Raw genomic sequence first — 19,634 nt, forward strand, 5'->3', positions numbered from 1 at the left:
GTTCTTCTCTAACCATAGGTCTCAAACAGCTGGTCAGCATTCCTTACAGGCAAAACATGGACACCCTGGAACCTCATCTGAGATATCTGTTGCTTATCTTAATCTACAGAGAACAGTTTCATCAAAGTTGTTTCAGTATATATGAATTTAAAGAATCCTGTATCCATACGAATACAAAAACCAGATTATTTATTATCAGCTAATGTGGGGAATAACTGAGATCCAGGAATGCAGTGGAAGAAGGTAACTCCTGACTGGTGGATCTATACCAAGCGTACCCATTAAATCCTCAAATCCTTCCAAAGAAGCATCTTTTTGCCTGTTCCTGGCGGCCTAATCTTTCAGCCCATGCTGTAGATTTCTGTTTTCTTTTGAATAAAATGAGTCAGAATTTGAACTTTTCACTATTCTTTCACAGGGTATCTGAGATATCTGCACATATTTTCTTCTGTTGAGATAATCAGACAGAACATTAAAAGAGCAACGTGACCAGCCTGAAACTATCGATTTCCTAAAATGCTGGACTGGTAATTCTGGAGAGCAACCACAGGAGGTGTAGAGTGCCTTCTTCCACGTCCTCACCAATTTCCTCAACACAGAGCTGGATCCAGGGAAGGACTCGCGCCCCGATACGCTCAGAGCCCTCGCCTCTGCGGCCGCTCCTTTGGCAATGGGAACACCGACCCGTACGCTACCAGATGTGCCAAGTCTGGTGCTTTTTGTGGAGTTTCAGGAGCTGAGAGGTGTTGAGTCAGAGCTCAGGTAGCTGCCATCCATCGAGAGCCACGGTCCGTAGGAGGTGGGACTGGCAATTTAGCAGCTGGCACAGAGCACTCTCCGAGTTGTTCAATCAAAGCTCCAGCTGCGAGAAGCAGCCACTGCGCTGGAGGTGTCGTTATTATTTTTGAAATCATTGTTAATTAAGGTGAGATCTCACTGTGCTAGTGATCAGCAAACGCGGGAAGAAATGGACCTTTCCCTGACAAGATTATCATTCAAACAGGCTACACAAACAAGCATAAAGGATGATGGAAAATGTAAAAGGTATATTTTAACATTTCTTAAAACTTTATTTCCCCAGGCCCTCCACTGCAGCCCCTCTGATCAGCTGATTAAGCTCATGGGCAACACAACTGTGAGCAACGTGCCTTTTCCTCTATTTTACTCAAACAATAGTGCCATGTGTATTTACCGGCTGAGAGATGGTCCACCGAGACCAGATCAGCTCTCAATAGCTGCCTTTCAAAGTTACCCCCATTTCAGAAACTGCCTCTCTCTTCTTCCCCAAAGGAAAATGGTTGCCCACGGTTCATACCTCTGGTTCCTGAGGGAGTTTTACCTGGCTGCAGCATGGTAGGAGTCAACCCAAAACCACACGTTCTCTCTTTCATTTTCTGTCTTATTACTTTTTCCTTTCTTGACAGATATATTCAGTTTGGCTGAATTTTTGCACTCACTATTCTATAATCCATCAGAAATCACCGTTATGTACTTCTGATTATGGTGGACAATGTAATTTTATGTTCAACCTGAATTCAAGCCGTGGTCCTGGGGATGACATACTGTGGAAATTAATGAATAACTCTGCACGTCACTGAGCAGGTTTGTATGTATCCAGCTAAAGAAGCATAAAATACTTCTAAAATTAAAAATAAAGTTTCTCATCTGCTGTTTGAAACCTAATTACTCTACTCGATGGTGAAAGTGTCCCGAAGCACTGACCAGCACTAAGGTCTGGTTCTGAGCCCCTAACACAGAGATAACCAATCTCTCTGCTCCCAACACGTGGTACCCCAACGCCTCGTCCTGTCAGGGTCTCTTTTCAGGGAGATCTTTTCCCTTTGTGTTGGATTTGTATTGAGGTCAAAGGAAATACTGTTACCACAACTATTTAAAATCATCTCAGGGATCGGGAAACTTTTGAGTTGTCTTCTGTAGCACCAGCACCAGAGTCAAACTTCTCTCTTTACCCTCCATGCCATGAGTTCCCTGCTTCGTCTTCATACACAACGATGCCCCATGTTGCACATAAACCCAACAGAAGAACCAAGTAATGATCTGTGAGTGTGTATGTATGTACAGACATTATTTTCCCATAGATGCAAATATTCCCCAGTGGAGAAAACTGTGGTAAAAACGGTGCATGACAAATGCTCTTCCCAGTGTTTAATGCATCACGTAATGCCACTTGGGCTTCATGGCACTAGACCTGCCATATGAACCGAATACATTACAGTAATAATCAGGGGAATCAGTAAAAGCACATTTGCCTAACAGAAATCCAGAATTACATGTAGACTGCCCTATGTAAACATATATCAGCTATCCTTCTTAGACAAAATGAATGTTCTTGATTGAAAATCTGGCTCTAGTACGTGTTTGCCCCTGACTTTAACGGGAGACGGTATTTCAGTGTCTCACCGGAAGACAGAGCTTTCTATGTTCATTGACACCCAGTTTATGCACCTTACCAATCGTAACTAATGATAAACACTGCATAGGACTAATAAAGTTTTACTTGCAATCATCTCAGCTGTAACACTCAAAGCTATTAACTACAACAGATTAAGTACCTTAACGTAACTACTGATCATCTAAAATTCCCAGGTAATGCCTATCGGTGACGGTATTTTTCACCGTGTGTGGTATGCATACTATCACCGTGTACTTTGGCTTAGCACTATCGTAGCTTCTCACCTCTTTTTTTTCAAGCTGTAGGCTACGAGATACCTACAACTGCATTTTTTAACTCTATTGGATTTCCTTGCTTAAAAGTGAGATAATGGCTGTGGCATAAAGCCATAGAGACCACAAAGGAAGAAGCAGAATATTAATACTTTTCATTCTACTCTTGAATCCAGTGCTCAAGTGTAAAGAGGTGTCTTGCTGCATTGTCAGAAACACCTCAGCTTTTAAAACTCAGCTGTGAGAGGCTGGCTGCGTCTGAGGGAAGATACATTTCACCATTTGGACATGGCGCAAGAGTTCATGTGAAATCCCGACTCAATTGTCAAGCACAGGTAAAAAATTAGCCGTTCTTCTGATCATGGGTCAATTTATCTTGTAGAGATAAATCAAACCGCAGTATTTACACATTTAGAACAAGTAATGAAGTATGAGGCACTGTTCCACCAACCTACAGCCTGCAAATGAGAAACCTTATTATATTATGGCTATAAAACTGACATCAATTGTGTATGATCACTGTGCATTCATGTTAACAGCTTCGAAATGTGGATTCACATCCCTACTCTTTTCTTAAATCCATGGGATTAATCTAGCCATATATCAATTTTAGCCTCTTTCTATTATTTTAGCGTAGCCTTAGAATTATATTTGGCATCTGTATCTGGCACATACAATAACTACTAGCAACAGTAATCATTTCTGCATTGAGGTCACTGAGTATATCGACTGCTGTAAGAAGTCGGGAGAGCGCAGAATACTGCCTGACTCAAAAAGTCAAGTGAAATAGGAAAAATATAACCCAGAAATTGTTGGAGCTCTCAGCCGCATTTGAGCTGTAGCGCTCAGATCTCAGCAGAGCTTGCCCTCTCCTAACCCCTCCTCATCTTCCCCTCCTCCCCGCCACACACATACAGAATCACTAGGAACGATCCTTTGGTTTAACAAAAGCCTCTGCCCGTCCCTCTTTCTCTGCAAGGAACAAGAGCTAATCCAGCTAGCCTGTCCCGTAGGAAAAGCTGCTGTTTGTGCGATAGCCGGGAAGAGCAGGGAGCCGACCGCAGCGCAGGCTGCCGACGGCAAAAGGCAGAAACCCCGAGCATCCCCCTCTCACAGACGAGCCTCTGCTCAAAGAGCGGGTAAAAAAGGATGCAGAAGACAATGAGGAGGAGCCTGGATTTCTCCCCACTTACAGCGCTGCACGGCACAGGGTAGATTCCCCGTTTCCAACCTTTGAAAGCAGGGCTTAGGCACCCGGAGGAGCCCCCGCCGCTGCAGCAGGTGAGGCTGTTCTGCGGGCGGCGGCCACCGCCGCGCAGGGAAGCCCGACCGCCCCGCAGAGCCGCCCTTTCTCGGCGGGCAGGGCGGGGGCAGCGCCGCTCCGCGCCCGCCGCGCTCCCCGCCGCCGGGCCGCCCCGGCCGCCCGCCCCCGCGCCCGCGCCGCGCTCCTTACCCGGCTGGGCCCGGCCGCTCGGCAGGAGGGCGACGATCACCCCCAGCAGCAGGACGGCCCCCGCCAGGCCCGCGCCGCCGCCCGACGGCGGGGCGCTGCGCGGGGGCGCGGTGCCGGGCGCTCCGCCGGGCCCCGCGGGGCGCGCCCCGCTCCGCCCGCCGCCCGCCGCCCGCCGCCACATCCCCGCGCCTCGCACGGCCCCGCCGCGGCTCAGCGGGCAGCGCTGCCCATCGCCCCGCCGCGCCGGGCTCTAGAGCAGCGGCTGTGCCGGGAGGCGGCGGCGGCGGCGGAGGAGGAGGAGCGGGGGGCACCGCATGCTGCCGGCGGCTCTGCCCGGCCGCCCGCCGCGGCCGGAGGACGCGGTGCCGCTGCGCCTCAGCGGCGGCGGCGCGGCCCCTGGGGCTCCGGCGCGGAGAGCGGCGCGGAAGGGAGCTTCATCCACAAAGGGCTCACGTCGCCGCCAGTCCCGGCCCCGCTCCCCGCCCTCCGAGCGCGGGGAGGCGGGGAGCGGAGGCGGCGCTGCCGGGGCCGCGGGGACCCCCTCCGCCGCCCCGCGGGCCGCCCGGCCCCCCGCGCCCGCCCGCTCCGCCCCGGCGGCGGAGCCGGGGCCCTTCCCCGGCGCCCCGGGGCCGCGGGGAGAGGCGGCGGGCGGGCGGGCAGGGCGCTGTCCAGCGGCAGCAGCAGCCGGGGGGAGCCTCCCCGCTCCGTGCCTTCCAGGGCACGCTGGGGGCAATGCCAGCTCCCGGCCCCGAGTCCCTCCCTCATTTTTGGAAGCAGTTGTGCCCAGCACTACCTTTTAGGTGTAAACGAAGCTACGCCCACTCACAGTGGTCCTGTGACCTGGCAAGACTAAAAGTCCTTCTCTGCTCCCCTCGGGAGCCGTTTATTGCCAGCTGAGGTACCTGTGAGTCTCCGGGCCGAGACATCTCCAAAGGTGGCCCTCATTATCTGAGGTGCCAGCGAGAACCTCTTCTTGGGAAGCAGCCTGAGCCCTGCCACAGCACAGAGCACCACTGGCAGCATTTCTGCAAGTGCAGAAACAGCTCTGAGAACAAAGCAGCTGGAGCGTACCGCAGGGGTTCAGCAAAAGGGCAGCTACGTCCTCGGCCACCCAGTGTGCAAACCCTGGAAAGGTCTTCTGTCGCCCCTCTCCTGCACTCACTCACCTGGTCGCTCCCTCCCTGCCCGTGACCAGGCTCAGACCTCCAGGCTGGAAGGGGAGCTTCAAAGCACGCAGGTTTGCCTCTGCGATGCTTAAAGGTACACCAGGCGACCGACCGGTACGTAAAATGTGTAATGGAGATCAGAGAAGGTGAGCCCCGAGAGGCAGAAGCGGCCTCGGTCACAGTCAGGTCAGACATCCTGGCAGTTCATTTAGTGTTTCCCCTAATTAGTATTTTCAGCAGAGGTAATGTGAATTCTTTATTCTAATACCATTTCTTTCCTGGCACTGCTTCCTTGGGTTCGTTTTGTTCCCAGACCATGTCTGTGGGCAACAGACAGTGATGGTGGGGAGGAGGAGCAAAGCGCAGGTGGGCTGGCGGCAGAACGTGCTCCAGGACCCCGAGAGCCGATTCTGAAAGGGCGCAGCATCGCTTATGTGCAGGAAAGCTGCCCCGGCCTCCCAGCGATTCCAGCAGAAAGGAAGAAGTCTTCTTTCTGATCAATTCTTAAAAGTCAGGTCTGAGGTAGAGCAAGCCCCAGCACGGGCGAGCCACAGCTTTACATCCCGCTAGCCAGCAACTCACAGCATCCCCAAAGTCCTGATGACCCATAATAACGTATTTATCTGACTAGCTTAGCACACTCAGAATGTCACCAATACAATTACTTGGCCACTAATACGTCCCATTTGTGCCATTTTACTCACTTTTTCCTCAAATCACTAATTCATTCTATGCAAAATTAGCATTCACATGATGACTACTAATGATTAGCCACAGAGAAGATGGCAGTTGTATGATTATTATAGTAAAATGGATAGCTTACTCATCACTCCGGTTTATTTAGGGCCAACGTATTTAGTGCAGGGCCCTCTGGTGGTACCTTTTCTTACCTTTAGGGAGTCCTGTGTGAAACCCGTTTCATTATTTTCATATTTTTCTAGGTTTTGTCATAACACAATCTTTGTAATAGAACCATCATTAACTTAATTTTGACAGTGCTTTTTCCTGATCTAGCTCTTAACCATTACAGTCATCTCTCCATTTTCCATCATACAGTATATACGTGTGCATATGTATTTTGTATATAATACAAGTAATTTTTTTTCCTAGCAGATTTAGTTGTTATTTCAAAGGATTTTTAAAATGCGTATTTTCCAGAATGATTCCTGGATAGGAACTCTTACAGCTAGTGGAAAATCACTAACGTTTTCCCAAGTAACTGTAGTTAGCTACTTCCTAAACTTACCTTTCCCAATTCTATTTGTCTTCACTGTCCAGAAAGATAATTTCAACCTCTGAGGGGTATCTGTGCATCCATACTTGGTGCCGAGGTTTGCTTTCCCACATACGTGTTCTGCTAGCGTGTGGACGTGCTCTGTACGCTTCATATCAGGTACTTTTTTTTTTTATTTTTGCAAGCAGCACACGCGCGTTGCCCACATATTCCCTGCCGTGCCTGTGGGACAGGGAGGCGGAGTGTACATACTTGTAACCTGGTTTCCTCTCAGCTGTGGAATCCTTAATGCTAGAAAGTAGTTCAGATTCTAGAAGAGATGTCTTATTATGGAGAGAGAATCAAGATGCTCCATGCCAGTGAAGATCCACTCCAGTTGGCTAAGGAGACGTATAGAGTATTTCTGCATAGGACCAGTATGTCTCTTGCTGGGGACAAGTACTGCTCTACCACGCTACATAACAATAAACCATATGCACAGAGAGGAAAATTCATGTTTGCATGGATTCTCCAACCTTTGCCCCAGAGCAAGAGGTTGACATCATCTGTATGACCTTGGTTGAAATGAGAAGTAAAACCTAGATCCAAAATTGCCTTGCTTGCAGTAGACCTTCCACAATCATTTTGAGTCTTGCTTGTCTTTATGAAGGAACCCGTAGATGAAAATCTCATTCACAGGTGAGAAGAGACCAGTGGCCGTGCAGCGACTTCTCCATGAAGCAGGTGGCAGGCCATGCTCTCCCTCTTTGCAACAGAACAGTTGGCATTTTTCATTTTGATGAATAAATAGGCCAAATTTATGAACATCTCGCTCCCCAGGCACAACCACGGAACAGAATCCAGTCTCCAGGCACCTCTGCCAACAGGGTGTAGATGCTCCCAACCTGCTACTTCAGGATGCAAGGAGAAGAATCCATTCAAATGTGTATTTCGGCCTCTCAGCATGAAGCTTCATTGTTCTTACACGGAATAGTTGGTGCTGCTTCCCAAGAGAGGGGCAGCTAGAATTACCTGAATCTGCTTAGAGCACGAACCCACCACTCCTACGAGATAAAATGCACCTTCTTACGGGTGAGAAGTGGGAAGATATAATTAATATCAATCCCCACCAAGTCTTATCCACGATGTAATATGCCTTCCTGCAGAGCAGGATCTCATTGGTGTCAGACGGACCATTTAAGCCACAGTGTCCTTCAGCGCGGGAAGAGCGGCAGGAAGGGCTACGGCATTTCTCCAGCGTTGTGAGCTCCGTGCCGCACACGCCACGCGTTACAGGCCTATACGGAAGTCACAGCCCTCTCAGCGGGGAGCAGAAGTATTTCACAACCCTACCAAAACTGACTCACACTGCCTCACTTTGTGACGGGAGCTGAAGGCACTGTATGCGCGAGTTGCGCTGATTAACATGAATCTGCCATCATTGTCAGGGCTGTACTGCTTTGTGAGTGGTACCAAACAGTAGCTTCTCTGTTGCCTCCCAGAGACCGCCCATCTCCCCAGCTGAAAACCTAAGCTAATTCATTGAGAAAACATTGCATCATCCTCAAGCAGTTTGTCCGGCTACAGATCTGTAGCATGTGACAGCTCCATTGACTCTCAAAGCTTTTCCTTGAATGAATCTGCCATCACAACTGCAGTACACATTTGTCCTTTGCAGCTAGTGACAGGGGAAATACTCTGCAAATTTTAAACCAGTATCAGTCATCCTAAAGACAGCAGAGAGGAAGATTACTTACTCCTAATTGTCTGTCCTAGTCCTATCTTTCCACAGGACGGGAAAGAGCATGGGGACAGTCAGATATTACTGCTAATAGAAAGCAAGAACAGAAAGGACTTCAGAGACAGCGTATTCCTTCCGAAAGGCTCAGGCTGCCTTTCCTTGTTTGCTAGATGTTTCTAAAATCAAGAGTGTAAAACACAGCAAGATAGCGGCCCTATTTTCTATGGGAAATGATGGCTATAGATACCACCACCAATGCACTTTTAAAAGTCACCAATACACAAGCCTAACTGCAAAGAACGAAAAGGAAGCAGCTTTCACAGCAACAGAGGTGTCTGCAGCGTTCGGGCAGATGCATTTTCATGCAGCCTGAGGCGCAGCGCTGCAGGACGAGCTTTGCAGACAGTATGACCAACTTGCATTGAGGAGCCAGCAGCTGTGAAAGACCAGTAACACCAGCACCTCCTATTTAGCGAAGTAAAGCTTTCTGTCAATTCTGAAATAGTTCGGCATCAAAAATATATTGCACTGTCATTTCAGTCTTTTACATTTCATTTACGACAGCACCTTAAATGCGATGTTAAGCACAGAAACCATGCTACTTCATAAATATGCATATAGCCTGCTTCGTGACTGCTTCCAAACCACTAGATTTCAGTAAGCACTGTAACCCCATGGCAGAATGAGCACATTTGGCTGGCAACAGCACCGGCCAATGTGCCTTCCACGGGCGTCTGGTCCGTACCAGGCTGGCCATCTGGAGTCACGGACGGCGTGGGGCCACCTGCGGCAGCGGGAGCACCTTCCTGCTGGCCAAGCAGCAGCTGCCACCGGCTGGGCACGAACTTCAGCAGCAGCCATGTATCTGCTGGTATCTGGGCCAGATAACCTTGTCCTAAGGTTGCAAAAGTAGGACAACCAGAACAAAGAACCTTCAAGGTTTGGCTACATTACAGGCAGATTCTTAAGATCATCCTAAAAGCAAACCTTGAAAGCTAATAAAATTTAAAATTTCAGAAAGAAGAGCGGCTTAGTCAAATGATTATATCAGAATTTTAGAGCCCTTCCCATGAATTTTCATTGCCTTCACCTTAATCCAGCCTTGATGTAACACAGCAAAAAATGAAAGCCACCAAAAGTCATCTGCTGCAATATATATTTTAATTCAAAGTGAATCTTGACAGTAATACACCATAAATTCTTATTTTGACACTCACCAAAATAGTCACCTGGAAAACCCGCTTTTTGTGACAAAGTACAGAAGGCTTGGTCACATTTAAATCACTGAGAACTAGAAAGAAATACTATCGCAAACTGTAAGAGACATTACATCCATAAAAAATTTTCCCAGTCCTCATATTGTAATATTGCACAGTGCAATTGCTACATGGCGAACTAGTGTAGCATAGAAATCCAAAGCAAAAAAAAGCCACAAGTCTACAAATTGTTAAACAGTAACAGTTCAAACTTATTAATCAAGTCTCTATCACTGGGTATTTCTAGAACAAGTCTTCCTACAGCTTGCAGTGTGATTTAACTTTTACTTAACACAAATCAAGTTAATTAGCAGTAAAAACAGAAAATTTAAAAATTAAAACCAAAAAAGTTAATACAGTAGCATATTTGACCAATAAAACACCCTGAAGTAAAGTTAAAAACTGAACACAAGAAATTCATATAAAATCTTGCAAATTAAAGTAATATGCAGATATGCAATTCCGTAGTCATGCAGTGTTTTATTTAAAAAAGGCATTAAAACGGTAACGTGTGTAACTGCTTCTCAGAGGATGACTTTTTTCACAGAAAAGGCCCTCGCCCTGAAAGCTTGTTTTTCTGCAGATGGGCCCCGGACACTTGCAGTGACAAGAGTCCGTTCTCTCAGAGTGTATTGCAGGATGGGGGAAAAGTCACCCGGTATACATTGAATTTAAGCTGTGGCAGGATCCCAAATATTTCATTCTTTGAAATGCAGACAATTCTAAAATTACAAGACATAGAAAGAGCAGCAGATCTAATTTGGGGCGCATTTACAGCAACATTTTCCTGCATACGATATGATACTGTTGTGATATACAGATAATTGTGTCAATTTAACAAGCACGTTAGCTTAAAACCTTAAGCACAGTAAAAAGAAAGTACAGTAAATACATTAGACCAATGAAGATCCCCATGGCCCCAGAAAAAAATGCAGTATTTTTGTGTTATCACAATACAAAATTCATTTACTCCATTTGCATTGGTGATTCTTGGTGTGTCCATTGCCTGCAATGGAGTAAGCACCAAAAAAACCGTCGCTTCCCAACACAAGGGAGTGAACAGAAAACTATCTGCTGGACCATATAGCACAAGTTTGAAGTGGCAAGGTGGATATCCAATTTGAGCATTTTCTTGACTCCCTATACTTAGGCTTTATATATGTGTTGATAGGATCTCAAATTCATCAGGATACTCCTAGTTTCTAATGTATACTTTATATACACACACTTGTACAAAATGCATAGAGTTGATTACTAAAAACACTGAAACTTTTGGGAAAGGTTAGGATTCTTAATTTTCAGTGTGATTAAAAATGTACTGCTGGTATTTTTATTATTTTTTTATGATCTAATACTGTTGTATTTTAGTTATTACTTAAAAATAAATCAAATGTAGGCACATTTATTTCATTCAGACATTCATTAAATAAAACACTGCTTGTGTTAGTGGAGTAAAGAAAAAGATTACCAGTTATTAGCTTATTGACAGAGTTAAACTCAAATGCTTTGCACTCTTATTCCAGTCAACGTTGCAAGGATTGTATTCCAGATTTTGTTTTAAAAAAAAGTTAAGTCAAGCCTGCAAGATGCAGCTTCTTAAGTGTCTACACAATGCCAATATGAAAACATTAAAAAATTAAGTTACATCAATACATCCACTTATATGCAGTGATGAGCTCAAAGTTAATGGAGATAAAATACTGATGCAAATAACACACCCCAAAAAAAACATATGCAATCATCTTCCATCATTTACAGTATAGTAGTTACGACACTTCAAACATGAAAACAGAATTTAAAAAAAAAAAACAAAAACAAAAACAAAAAAAAACCCCCAAACCCGGCTTCTATTTCATGTAATTAGACTTGTACAGAAATTAGAAGGCTAAGAAAGAACTAGTTAATCACCTAATTTCACAGCTATCTGAAGTGGCAATCATTATATAGCAGCTTATCTATGATACATTCAAGATAAATGATACAATTTATTACTTGCCCATAAGCTAAAACACAGCCTCAGCTTAATACCTTCCGTAAATCCCATCTCTACACTACAGTATACTTGAGGTCTATGAAGAAGTAGCTACCTTTTATAGGAAATGGATGATTAAGTCTTTGGTGCTGCAAAAGCAACTTCATTTGAACAAAACAAAAAACGAAAAAGACACACTTCCTAAGGAAAAAAATAATGCAAAAAGCATGTAATTTACGTCCCTGACGGAATGTATTAAATAAGCAAACACCCGCAACAGGCTAAAACAAATACTATAATGTAAAAAGACTAAAATCTCTCCCATGCATAAATGAAAGATTGCACACAAAGAACTCACATCTTTTCAAGCTTCAATAGTAAATATTCTGCTACTAGTTATTAAATACTGCATGGTTTGCTCAAGCTAAGGTGAAACCACATCATGGATCAATGAGCACTTGGCTTTTTCTTTCGTTAGCTAGTCAGTCATGCCTACCGCACCTCTAAACATTTTATTATATCCAATTAGACAAACACTTTTAAAATAAACTACTTAGGTTGTATTGCAGTTCCATTTACCAGTACGAAATACTGTGTTGTGTGTCACTACTCAATAGCTACTGAATCAACTTTTCTTAAGCACTACTAAAGTAGATCATTCTGGGGGAAAAAAGACAGCAAAATTCGGCTACAGCAAAACATGCTGCCTTCTCGATAAGGAAAACACACCCAATACTAAAATCATACCACACAAAACCCAAAATGAGCATTACGCTATCAAAAAATCAGCAGATCTGAATTTTTAAGTGCTGCAGTCCTCAACATTTATATATAAGTAATAACATTAACAACCTCAAATATTTAAGGCACTATGTGTGGGAACAGTTTACAATGCAGCTGAGATTATTAGGACAACAACATTTAAGAGCAATGTTTAGGCTTTTTTTTTGCCCATGCAAAAGACACATGCAATGTGAAGAACAACAGCTCAACTTTTAGATAAGTGACTCAACATTTAAACACCAAGATACGCAATACAAACAAGTTACTTCTACACTGTACTGCTGACATGTGCATCTGTTGCTCTAGTTCTGTACACTTAATGGCTTCCCAAATGTAGACGTGTCTTGCACTAGTTAGAAGGCAATTTTATAAAAAATAGCAGGAGCAAAACCAGACTTCTGCTCCCATAAGTCACCTGTCTAAAGTTACTATATAAGAAGGTAACATGACCAAAGACAAGTTATACCAAATGTGCAAAACACATTAAAAGTGAGTTTTTTTTAAAGCTCAGAGTTGTTTAAATTGCACCCAAGTCTACATGATTCAAAAAAATAATTTTCCTGTTGTGCCATGGCTAATATTTAATAAATACCATGTTTCTTCTTAAATCAAACTTCGGTATCATTGAGATTCCTCAATATACTGTATTTGAGTTCTCACATAAATGGATACTGGCTGAGTTTTGTTGGACTCAATGGAAATCCTGTGTAAGCAGGTGATGCTGCAATGTACGAATGTGGTGGGAAAATTGGTTTGTACTGAGTCTGATGGATGGTTGGGGAAGGTAAGAGACGGGGATTTATGCCAACTGGAACTTGGTGCACTATACTACTGGGATGAGATATATTGTACGTTGGATGTTGTAACAAGGGTCTTGAGGTACATGGTGAGGCAAGGAGGTGGGCAACAGGTGCAGCAGTACTGAGGGGTGCCGACGATGGGTACGGAAGAATAGCAGGCTGTCCTCCAAGGTGGGTACTTCCGGAGAGATGCGCGTGCACAGTAGTGTGATTTGGACTTCCTTGCGGAAGGGAGAAAGCATGACCGGCAACGCTGGCTGGGATGTAAGCCTGCTGCCTCCGATGAGCGTAGTTTCCATTCCATTCCTGCGGCCCAGATCCAAAGGGCTGAACCTGTCCACACACAGAAATGGGCAGCTCTTAATATTTCTAAGTATAAAGAGAGTCTGAAAAATGGAATAATGCACTAAAACTAGTCAACTTAAAATCAAGAGAAATATAGAGACAGGAATAATTAAATGCTTAAACAAAAAAAATATTAGCTATTTAGGTAGTAGCACAGACAGGAAATCTGACAATAAGAGATGGTAAACAGAACACAAGTTATTTTAATGCTCTTGCAAAAAAAAAAAAAAAAAAAAAGATAAAATGCCATGCTGGGCTGTTTTAACAGAAATACCATGTATCACATGAGCAAGGTGCTTATTCCACTCTACTCAGCACTGGCTTGGCATCAATTGGAAGTGCTGCATTCAGTTTGGGCACCATAATGAGGCACAAAGAGGACAAATAGGAGAGAAATTTTAGAGGAGAGCAGGAAAAAATAATAAACGGATTGAAAATATCTGAGACAACTAGGCAAACAGAAGTCTAGGGCTATGATCACAGGAAGATGCGGCAATCATTAACAGTTATAACGAGAAGGACTAAAAATCAATTACTCCGATTAAATGATGCAGACTTCAAACTACACAGGGCATCTACCAAAGAAGGAAGGATCAGCATAAATTTTTGTAATGAAAATAACGTTCTACACTTTCTGCCAAGAGGCTGAGGAGCTGCAGTCATTGAAGAGATTAAAAATTAATACTACGCTGATCATATTAAGGTTTGCTTAGAATTAATTAAACCAATCCTTCTGCATTATCATTGTCACCCACCCAAATGTTTCTTTCAATCTAAACTACTCAAGTCATTATTGGTAAATCCTCTTATCTACATATAGCATGCTTGAATTTAGTATTTAACTTACAATTTAATATTCACAGTTATTCTGCAAGACTTATACAATAACAGGTACTGCTCTTATATTAAATGTACCTCCAGATATCTAACCAGAAGCTCAATGCAGCTACAGCTCAAAATTAATTAAAAGGGGCTTAAACTTGATGGCATGTGTCAACTTCAGTTCTCAGCCACCGCAGACACATTTACCACGTTGCTGGGTGATGATAAAAGTAGCTTTTAAATTAACTCTGGGTATCTTCCAACATTGGATTGAACTACAATCACCGCCTTTTCCCAACCCAGCTTCACTACCTGGCAGCAAAGGTAAGCAGCAGTTGGTTTTGCCAAGCTCTATCTCACCTCTGGATACTCAAACTACAAGCATTTTCATGCACACTACTAACAGAACAAGACTGAAATGCAGCCCCAGTTTTTACCTGCACATTATGAGCATTATTTAGCATTTGGATGTAGGGAAAAAAATATGCTAACATATTTTTCATTTTGTCTCGTGCTTTGATTTTGTGTAGGCACTGATAATTTTCCCAGTATGGCTTTTCTATCATTTTTAAAAATAAAGTCAGCTGCTTTAAAGAAAATGACCAAAAGTGAAAGATACTTATGACTTGCCCAGTAAGCTGAAATCCATTTTCAAGATTTGAACACTTCTGCAATCAAGTTGTGGAAAACCTGCAGCTGCCATTTACAGCAATTGAAATTGTGAGCAGTCAGCATGTTTGGAACCTCAAGACAGAGAAAATACTTCTTAGATGTTAGTAAGTACACATACCTGACTGAAGTTTATATGTTGCTGATGGAATGCTGATGTCAGTTTTTGCTGACGGTTTCCTACAACAGAAGACTGGTTTATTCTTCCCAGGACAGACCGACCTTTTTTCAGTGGCTGGCACGTAGCATCTTCCAAGATATAAATGAACAATGTTATGTTTTTGTTGTCACTATTCTCTTCTAACAAAAGTTAGACAAAGTTTCATTTGCTTCAGCATGCAGGGAGAAATAATAAAATAATACACTAATTAAAGTCTCAAAAAAACAACACAATTTAGAAGTGTTTATTACAGATTAGCAGATATATGAGTAGGTCAAAATCTTCATATGTATGGCTATTGACTAAATATTCAAATTTCTATTTTTATCTACTGGTATAGAAAGAAAAAAACCACCTGAACTAACTTACCTGTATTCACCATCTGTCCATCAAGATGTAACCTGTTTTCAAGTCTCATCGGTGGTACCACTACCGTGCAAACAGCTGATTTGGTTTCAGGATTAACCGATGCTCTTGCGTCCTTATTTTTGTTGGTGTTAGCTACAAAGCCATTTTCCACAAATGGGCTGTCGTGTCCTGAAGAGTCTGAAGTTGGGGAACCATCCACCGTATCACAGCCACTTTCCTGTTCGTCATCTGACATGCTATCAAAAAATAAAAGTGTTGCATTGAAACAAATACATTTTCATAATATAGGTGCCTTTTATTAAATTACCACATAAAATTTATGGAAGTGAAACTACTTAAAGGTAGATAAAAATATTACATTTCAATTATACAAGACATTCAGATGGCAATTCAATATTCAGACTCATTCTACCTATAAATTGCAAGGCTCAGAGAAAGGAGGTAACTTCTACATAAAGATTTCGATGTGTAACCCAACTTGCACCCACTTTGTAATTTATTTTTAAAATAATCTTGTACTTATAAACCACCTGAAATTTAGATTTTTAGGACAAATAAAAGGTTGAAGAAGATTATTTTGTTTCTTCCTGAATCAAAACATAAAGGTCTCCTGATGGTTATTACACTAGCAAAAGAGAACATACTGATCTAATTTCTTCTAGAAATCAGCCACATCCCAGAGTCTGTGAAAAGCCGTCCCTGGGGCCCGTGAGAGTCAGGATGGGACAGAGCGTGCTGAGGAAGCAATCTGCACAGTGGCAGGCAGCTCCCTCTCATCTGCATATCAACCACCAGCAGCTACACTAGACCTTATCTACTGAAAAATTAGGTCTCCGAAGCTCCTCTGGAGAGCACTGCCTGTGCGTGACCAGTAGATTCTTTTTCACAGATTTAGGTTAAGGAGACAAACACAACCCTCTATTTACACCGCAGCTATTTTGGCACTTGTGGTCTGTGAAATCCATGCTGATCAAGTGGCGCAAACTCATTCATTCAACCACTGCTTTTACCAAAGCAGCTGGAAGGGGAAAGAGGTGGAGAAACCAACTCAAAATAATAGCCTTTGCTAACATGTATTGAAGCTCAGTGCTTGTATCAGAAAAAAGGGCTAAGAAGGTAGTAAATGCCAGCTGCCAGAAGCAAGACCACAGTCCAATCAGTGGAACCACAACCAAATACCTTTTAGGCAGCAAGTAGTAAACAACCTGGAAAAGAAAACTAATTTACGATGAGGTATATTGCCAGATCATTTACATATTATTTATTACGCAAGCAAAAGGTACATCACAGATCCATCACTAACAACAACAAAAAAGAAATTTAACTAGTCCTCAACTGGGACTGTGGCAGGTATGAATTCTATAGATAGCAAGAGACATGCTTCACTTAACAGAGCTAAAAAATGAACGGTATAAGGTGATGAATAAGTAATTAGAGATGCTAACAAAGTTCCTGGTTGGAGAGGACAGGCATGAGAATTAAGAATTTCTACAAACTAGAAAAACAAGAAAACTCCAGTTTATATTAAAAATTGGTGGAATACATGCTTACCTTAAAACTTGCAAGTAACAGCACTGAACTCGCTAAGCCCTAAACATACGGTCAAGTCCTTTGGTGATTTTATAGCTAATGTAACAGGTTCTTATAGCATGGTGATTAAATTAAGACAATATAAATAAAACAATTTACAAAAGTTTGGTGGTTTTTTTTTTGTGAAAAGTACTTTGACACTATGAGGGCCAGCACAAAAACCTGAAGTCTTAGTCAACAGAGCTAGGTAATTCTGAATAAGTTTTTTAAGCAACAAATAGCGATACTGTGACAACTACTGAGCAATTAATTATATTTTTATATTCTTAACTTTTGATTCAAGTTACTAACTATATGACTTAATATAAGTCAAACGCTAATCTGACACACTCCTCTGCTATTGACACAAAGTTGAATTACAGAGGGGAAATGAATTACAGGTCAGTTCCCTGCAATTCAAAGAAAACACTGTAAAATCAAGCAGGTCTTTACGAAAACTTGTCTGAAGTTTTGAATGCTTTGTTATTAAAGGATATCGTAAGCAGGACGGACAATGTTAACTATCAACCAGTAAGACTGCCTGATGCCTCCCAGTATATGACATGTCTTGTTACCTAAATTTTTACTAAAATTGAACCACTCAAATAGAAATTCTTCAAATGCTTCTAGTTATTCTCTTGTTTCACAGTCAGAAATGAAAAATGCTTGAAAATAAGACCAAGGAAATATACCTGGTTTAATCCATCTATGTAACTTTGGCAACTTTTTATTTTAATATCTCCAAAGTCCCAGAAATGGCATAAATTTGTCTGGGATTATCTTCTACATCAAGTCACACTAAAAAAATGAAAAATCTATCCATGTGCTCCATTACTATACTTTTGTTGTTGGATCTAGCAGTTGTGTCCGCAGAATGAGTTGGATCGGTTTAGTAACATAATGGAAAACTAATCCACCCAAACACCCGTGTGACTGGATTAAGCATAACAAAAAGCTGCATCTTGAGTAAACTTAAAACCTTTCCCCAGTCCCAGCACTCACCAGACTATACACATCACCTCCTTAGAATACGCCTTCCCAGCCCTGGACAGTACAGAGAATAACAACCCACTACACCGTTCAGTGTATTTAGCGTTCAGTACCGCAGAGATTTGTTTATTGAATCCAAAGATTTCAGGCCTTACAGAATATCAAATGGATGCCGAAGTTGTGCATGAACAAGTCTTTTCTTATATCCCCCCCCCCCCTTTTTTTTTCAGGGGAGAGGGTTGTGTTTATATAAACAGAATCATTTATATTAATTATCCATTAAAAGCATCGAGTCAGACTGTGCAAAATTTAAAACAAATAAAACTGCCTGTACAGACTAGCAGTTCCATTTCCTTGTCAATACATGCTGTGATAGAATCCTTAATTACTTTAAAAAAACTTCTTTTTATTAAGACTCCAATCTTATTCATTTTGCACAATCAAACTGTTCTGAGTTTGAATCGCTCTTTTCTATACAGAAAGCTATTCCACAGAAAATAGGAAGTGAACTGTAGAATAAAAATAAAAGAATCGGTCATGCTTATTGCAGCCACAGGTTGCTTGAAAAAAATGCATCGTATCCGTATGTCACAGAATTTCCATGGGATATTGGGTAACTCATATTAAACCAAACTTTTCACCAATACCAGCAACTATATATGCCAAATGTTTCTTGGTCCACGAACTCGTATCTAGGAATCTGATTTGCAGAAATGCCACAAGTAGCTACAATGAAAATTTCAACACGTTAGCACCAGAAGGGCAGGGACTGAAATAGGAAAAGCCATCTGCAGGTGCCCCAGCCAGAACATCCCAAGTCAGCGAGAACTTCTGACCGCATCACAGGTCTGTGTTTTATGAGTGTCACACAGATAGATGCTTTAGTGTCAAGCTCTCAGGTACTGTAGAAAAAAAATGCCATAAAACCATTCAGATTTATGCTGAATGTTTTTGTAAGAGTGAATTTCGAATAATGTGCAAAAATGAAGCCTTAAGTTAGACATCAAGCAGTAAAGACAAAAATATTTAAAAGTTGCTCATGTGAATAGTGTTCACATAAGTGAGGCTTATGTTTGGTAGCAGAAAAAAAGGCATCAATGTCATTAAAGATTACAATACAAGATACACAATGGTGTGCAAAAATTAAGGATGTTCTGGTAACTTTCAATCTGTCACATCCTACTTTGGCTTACTTAATTTTGCAGCCTTAGAAGATTTTTGTTCTAAAGGAAGTTGCATGTAACATGTTTGTATTTTCTGTGTAAACATCACTCATTCAGTATTCTGAAAACTTCCAATGTAGCAAGACAGATCTGTTAGGAATAATAAAAGAACAGTCTATGCTGTGCAACTGTAGGCCAATAAATTAATTTTTAAATACATCACTTAGCCTCACCAGATGGCAACATAACAAAACTTCCGCATTTTTTATTATAAATCGAGTCTGCTGCATACTAGGATCTTTCTTTTTTACTGAAAGGAGTACAGCTTTTTACCTGTTGGATCTCTTGCACGGAGATGGACTAGACTGTCCCGAGGAGCTAGTACTCAGAGTGCTATCAGGACTGCTGAGAGAACACACGCGGTCAATGTTCAGGGTGTTCTGGCAGGCTTCACAGTCAAGGCTACCTTTACACCTAC

The 19,634-nt window shown here is 42.4% G+C and overlaps 2 protein-coding genes across 3 annotated transcripts in view; both read right to left on the bottom strand.

The window, feature by feature from the left end:
- Positions 1–4,319, bottom strand: part of KIAA1549L (KIAA1549 like) — a gene marked incomplete at both ends in the record, with an annotated part of 134,512 nt that extends 130,193 nt beyond the window's left edge. The window contains one exon of the mRNA XM_082317353.1: positions 4,139–4,319. Within this exon, the coding sequence (XP_082173479.1) occupies positions 4,139–4,319 (181 nt within the window). The remainder of the gene's footprint in view (positions 1–4,138) is intronic.
- Positions 4,320–9,397: 5,078 nt separating this feature from the next.
- The window catches only part of HIPK3 (homeodomain interacting protein kinase 3), a 115,651-nt gene continuing 105,414 nt past the window's right edge, over positions 9,398–19,634 (bottom strand). For both annotated transcript variants that reach the window (XM_082318006.1, XM_082318005.1), the window contains exons 13-16: positions 19,490–19,630; positions 15,435–15,670; positions 15,027–15,154; positions 9,398–13,402 (exon numbers count right to left, since the gene is read on the bottom strand). In XM_082318006.1, the coding sequence (XP_082174132.1) occupies positions 12,926–13,402; positions 15,027–15,154; positions 15,435–15,670; positions 19,490–19,630 (982 nt within the window). In that variant the 3' untranslated portion in view covers positions 9,398–12,925. The remainder of the gene's footprint in view (positions 13,403–15,026; positions 15,155–15,434; positions 15,671–19,489; positions 19,631–19,634) is intronic.

This window comes from Platalea leucorodia (genome assembly GCF_965183815.1).
Source record: "Platalea leucorodia genome assembly, chromosome: 7".
Lineage (NCBI taxonomy): Eukaryota > Metazoa > Chordata > Aves > Pelecaniformes > Threskiornithidae > Platalea > Platalea leucorodia.